Raw genomic sequence first — 6,469 nt, 5'->3', positions numbered from 1 at the left:
GAGAGAGAGAGGAATAAGTGTGTGTGTGTGTGTGTGTGTATGTGTGTCTGTGTGTCTGTGTGTGTCTGTGTCTGTGTATGTTTGTGTGCATGTGCCACAGGCACGTGCAAGTGTCACATAAAATCTACGTTTGAGAAACATGCATACAAAACACACCACTGGCAAAAAAAAAAAACTTGCTCTTTCAGTTGCCAAAAGAGTACCTCAGTGAATCTGTGAAGTCCTGGAGTTTCTCTTGGTACGGCAGACAACCATTCTCCACAAGTCCCTGCTGACCGCATACAGGGGAGTCCAATTTTTCATGACAAATGATGAAAAAAAAACAAACTGTTGGCTAGGCTACAGTGAACAACATGGGCATGCACACACACACACACACACACACACACACACACATACACATGCATGCACGTACACACACACACGCACACACACACAAACACACATACAAACACACGTACACACACACACACATACAACACAACACACAATACAACAGATAAACAAAGACATCTCACTAAGACTTGGGATTATTTTCTTGGAACCTGCGCACACACGTGTTCTCGCTCTCTGAAACACACAACAGAAAACACTATGGTGATCACCCACAGCACAACACAAACACAGCGATAATCATTCAGAATAAACAGTCAACACATTACCCACACACTCGACATATTACAGACATTACACACTACAGACACACTATGTGCTCCAGACACTCCCCATTACCGACACAGCCACAACAGCAAAGTGAGAGCTGTATTATCAATGGTTTCTCTATTGCAACAGGAATTCAATCACAGCTTAGTCTTTTGTGAAGGATTAGGACTCTCAAACCAGGAGGCAAAATTGCACTGGCTCTTAGCGCAGCAGCCTCGGGGGGCTAGTTGGCCTTTGGGAACCACCCCCAATGCCGACTGTCCTGAAAACCCTCTTGGCCCATAGAGTGGGGATGCAACTTGGGCAAGACATTCTCCACTATAATTGGGACAGCAGTTACCTCCTCTGCTGCTCTGATGGTCACCATTGAACAAGACTGACTATCGTTCACATCGACACACATGACATGTAAAGGACGTGACGCAATATGTGTAGACTTGACATGCGATAAGACATAACCTTCAGACGTGACACATTACCAACAGACATGATACGTAACCGATGCAACACGTTACCTACAGACACAACACATTACAGACACGACACACAACAGACATGACACACTTTACAAACACAACACACTACTGACATGACACACTTTACAGACACAACACACTACAGACATGAAACACATTACGGACACAGCATATTTCCTGCAGATACAGCACACTACAGACAAGATACATTACAGACAATACATTTCATACAGACACAACATGTTACGGACATGACACGTTGCAGACACAACACATTACCTACAGACACAACACACTACAGACATGAAACACATTATGGACAAAGCATATTTCCTGCAGATACAGCACACTACAGACAAGATACATTACAGACAATACATTTCATACAGACACAACATGTTACGGACATGACACGTTGCAGACACAACACATTACCTACAGACACAACATACTGAAGACAAAACATTTTACAGACAACATATTCCGTACAGACACAACACATAAAATACATGACACATGTTACAGGCAAAAGCACATTGAAGTCACAACACATTACCTACAGACACAACATGTTATCTATAGACACAACACGTTAAAGGCAAAACACAATACAGCCGGAATATATTACCTACAGTCACAACACGTTACAGGCAAAACACATTCAGTCACAACACATTATGTACTGTCACAACACATTACCTACAAAACACAACACATTACAGACACGAGACATTACAGACACAACAAATTACCTATATACATGACACATTACCAACAGAAATGACACACTGCAGACATGACATGTTACAGGCATGACACGTTGCACACACACACACACACACACACTCTCACAAACACATTACCTACAGTCACAACACGTTATGGACATGACATGTCACCTAGACACAACACATTACAGACATGATGTGCTACAGACATGACACATTACAGACACAGACATGACACATTACAGACACAACACATTACAGACATGATGTGCTACATGTATGACATATCACAGACATAACACATTACAGAGAAAACACGCTACAGAGACAACAAACTGCAGACTCAGATGACATATTACAGACATGAAATATAACAGAGACGACACACAGCAGACACAGACATGATATGTTACAGACACAACACGTTACCTAAACACAACACATTACACACATGACACATTACCTACAGATATGACACATTAAAGACATAACATGTTACACACACACACACACACACACACAAACCCTACATGACACATCACAGACACCAACACATAAGACACACGACACGTTACCTACAGATACAACATATTAAAGATAGGACATGTTACACAGACCCCCCCCCCCCTCCCCTCCCACACGACACATTCCAGACACTAATACATAAGACACACGCCATATTACCTACAGATATGACATGTTACACACACACACACAAACCCTACATGACACATTACAGACACCAACACATTAGACACATGACACATTACCTACAGATACGACACGTTAAAGATATGACATGTTACTCACCCCCACACACCTCCACATGACACATTTCAGACATCAACACATTAGACACAAGATACACATTACCTACAGACACAACAAATCAAAGATATGACACGCTACCACCCCACGGCCCCCACGGCCCCTCCCCACATGACACATTAAAGACGCCAACACATTAGACACAAGACACGCGTCACCCACAGACATGACGCGTTTACCTGCAGACTACACTTTGAGCGTGGTTCGAACACCACTGCGGCCCGAGGAGTGGCGGGAAGAGGGCACAGCGTTGTCGGCCTCGGGGTGCAGCTTGAGTCCCGGAATGTTGAACACAGAGGCAACTGTGATGATAATAATAATAATGATAATGATAATAATAATGATAAAATGCAGGCTTATATAGCGCAGTAACCCCATCTCAGACGGGGGGGCTCACCACGCTTCACAATGAAATAATGTACAAAGTTTAAGACTAAAGTGACGTAAAATATGTACAAAGCCAACACAGTCTCACATCACATTGGCTAAAATATACACACTTAACTCACTCAGTACGACCAGTCCTCTCTTCTCCTCTACACAGACCCCTCGGATATCCAGTGGGTGTCTCAATGACCCAACCTTTAGCTTCCGTCGTCAGAATTGTGGTATTCTTTGTCAACATTCACCTCTTCAGTGTAAGAGCCTTCCGCTTGTAATATTTTGATTATGGTAACTGGGGTGAAACGCTGTTAACGTCGTCCTCTTTCGCCGTTCGTATGGAGAGAGTTAAGACTAAGTGACAACAACAACAACAACAACAAATGTAAATCAACACAAGCACCATCAGTCTCAAATCGATTACACAAGCACAAATCTGAGCAAAACAAAGAACATCACATTGACCAAAGTCAAAAATAAACACCAGGGAAAAAGGCATCACGGAAAACACACCAAAATCATCACAAATGGATACAAATCAACACAAAGATACAAATCACACAGCAATAAGATCACAGCAAGCATATGCAGATGGAAAAAAAAACAAAAACAAGAGAGACAAGGCCTTCAAGACTCACTTGTGATACACTTAAAATAAAATAAAAATCCAAGCTTTTTATGTATTGAGTATAATTTCAAAATGTAATGTTTAAGATGAGAAAGATCAGTTTGAAGCAAATTAAGTCCCCTAGCATTAATATACAGAGTAATTTCCCTTTTTTACTATCTGCATCAAAACGTTTGCAAAATAAATAAAACTTCCATGCTTAGCAAAAGAAGTTCCTGTTTGAACAAAAAATGATAATAATGACTGCTCTAGTTGTTGGGTCAGAATATCAGATCAAAGTGCCAAGTTTAGAGAATACAAAAAATATAAATATAACAGTAAATGCAGTTTGCATATAATTAGGCTTCTTTTTTTATTTTTTTTGTGCCCATCCCAGAGGTGCAATATTGTTTTAAACAAGATGACTAGAAAGAACTGAATTTTTCCTATTCTTATGCCTAATTTGGTGTCAACTGACAAAGTATTTGCAGAGAAAATGTCAATGTTAAAGTTTACCACGGACACACAGACACACGGACACACACACACACACACACACAGACAACCGAACACCAGGTTAAAACATAGACTCACTTTGTTTACACAAGTGAGTCAAAAAGGACACAGAGGCAACTGTAACACAGACAACAAAAAGATGTTTCAGTTTCTGTTTCAGTTTCAGACCTAGAATGTTGAACACAAGAGGCAACTGTAACACACACAACATAAAGATGTTTCAGTTTCTGTTTCAGTTTCAGACCTAGAATGTTGAACACAAGAGGCAACTGTAACACACACAACATAAACACATTTCTGTTTCTGTTTCTGTTTCAGACCCAGTATGTTGAACACAGACCGCAACTGTAATACACACGACATGCAACACGTTTCAGCTTCTGTTTCAGTTTCAGACCTAATAACCTTCCCCACACCTCACTGGTGGGTAAAGGGTGGAGAATTTTCCGATCTCCCATGTCAACATATGTGCAGACCTGCCAGTGCCTGAACCCCCTTCGTGTGTATACGCACGCAGAAGATCAAATATGCACGTTGAAGATCCTGTAATCCATGTCAGCGTTCGGTGGATTATGGAAACAAGAAAATACCCAGCATGCACACCCTTGAAAACGGAGTATGGCTGCCTACATGGTGGGGTAAATAAACAAAAACAGTCATACACGTAAAATGTTACATGTCTGTCTGAGTGTGTATGTGTGCGTGCCTGAAATATGATTGAACGGAAACAGGAAACAAATGATGAGCGCCCAGCGACAGCCATCAGTCAGCTCTACCCAGGTAGGCAGCCTGTTGTACAAATGACCCCATGTTTGTAAAGCGCTTAGAGCTTGGTCTCCGACCAAGGATAGGCGCTATATAAGCATCCATATCAATACAGACATACTCAATTCTGTTCTATTCTATTCTATTCTACTGTACCTGGTGGCAAATCATGAAGTTTGGCCGGCAGATCCATAAAGTAATCATGGTGTGAGGCTTCAGCTGATGAGATACGTTTGCACGGCTCCATCTGTTAACGATGATACCAACAGTATAATCATCATGAAATAGAAGTAGCAGTATCAGTAGCTCAAGGAGGTGTCACTGCATTCGGTCAAATCCATATATGCTACACCACATCTGCCAAGCAGATGCCTGACCAGCAGCGTAACCCAACGCGCTTAGTCAGGCCTTGAGAAAGAAAAAAAATTAAAAAAATAAAATGAAATAAAATAAATAAATGAATAAATAAATAAATAAATAAATAAATAAACAAAATAATAAATAAATAAATAAAATAAAATAAATAATAATAAAATAAAATAAAATAAATAAAGTAAAAAAATAACCAAAAAATAAATAAATAAATAAATGAATATAATAATAATAATAATAATAAAACAATGAAACAGAGAAACAAAAATCAAATCAAGATAATGAGATAATGATGATGATGAAGATAATGATGACTATGATGTTCATGATGAAGACCATGATCATGATGATAATAACAATAACATCTACAACAATTATTCGAGGCCCAATCAGCACATTTCTGGAACTAGAATGCTTGAGCAAACTGCTAGGTTAAAGGTCTCATGGATTTATGTGGCCACTGTGGCAGTAAATTCATATCCACTGTGTCTAGGGTTCAGCACAGAAAAACGGTGCCCCTTCCTCTCACTTCTTTAACTCACTCAGTACGGCCAGTCCTCTCTTCTCCTCTACACAGACCCCTCGGATGTCCAGTGAGTGTCTGAATGACCCAACCTTTAGCTTCCGTCGTCAGAATTGTGGTATTCTTTGTCAACATTCACGTCTTCAGTATAAGAGCCTTCCGCTTGCAATATTTTGATGGTGGTAATTGGGGTGAAACGCTGTTAACGTCGTCTCTGTTGCCGTTCGTATGGAAAGAGTTAAGGGAAGAAAACACTCAGTAAGTATCAATTATTATTATTATTGTTATTATTATTATCATTATTATTATAATTATTGTTGTTGTTGTTGTTATGATTATCATTATTGATGTTGTTGTTATTATTATTATATTCATCATCATCATTATTATTATCAATATCATTATTATTATTATCAATATCATCATCATCATCATTATTATTATTATTATCATTATTATTATCATTCTTATCATCATCATCATCATCATCATTAGTAGTAGTAGCAGTAGTAGTAGTAGTATCAATCATCATCATCATCATTATTATCATTATTATTATCATTATTATTAAATTATTATCATCATCATCATCATCATCATCATCATTATT

General features: G+C 39.2%; 1 protein-coding gene across 1 annotated transcript in view; it reads right to left on the bottom strand.

Moving 5' to 3' along the window:
- Positions 1-2,881: 2,881 nt before the first annotated feature.
- LOC143292130 (cyclin-dependent kinase 14-like) overlaps positions 2,882-6,469 on the bottom strand; it is a 75,854-nt gene continuing 72,266 nt past the window's right edge. The window contains exons 16-17 of the mRNA XM_076602319.1: positions 5,121-5,211; positions 2,882-2,997 (exon numbers count right to left, since the gene is read on the bottom strand). Coding sequence (XP_076458434.1) covers positions 2,882-2,997; positions 5,121-5,211 — 207 coding nt within the window. The remainder of the gene's footprint in view (positions 2,998-5,120; positions 5,212-6,469) is intronic.

This window comes from Babylonia areolata, chromosome 18 (genome assembly GCF_041734735.1).
Source record: "Babylonia areolata isolate BAREFJ2019XMU chromosome 18, ASM4173473v1, whole genome shotgun sequence".
In the NCBI taxonomy this organism is placed as follows: domain Eukaryota; kingdom Metazoa; phylum Mollusca; class Gastropoda; order Neogastropoda; family Buccinidae; genus Babylonia; species Babylonia areolata.
This window is presented reverse-complemented; position numbering and strand designations above follow the sequence as displayed.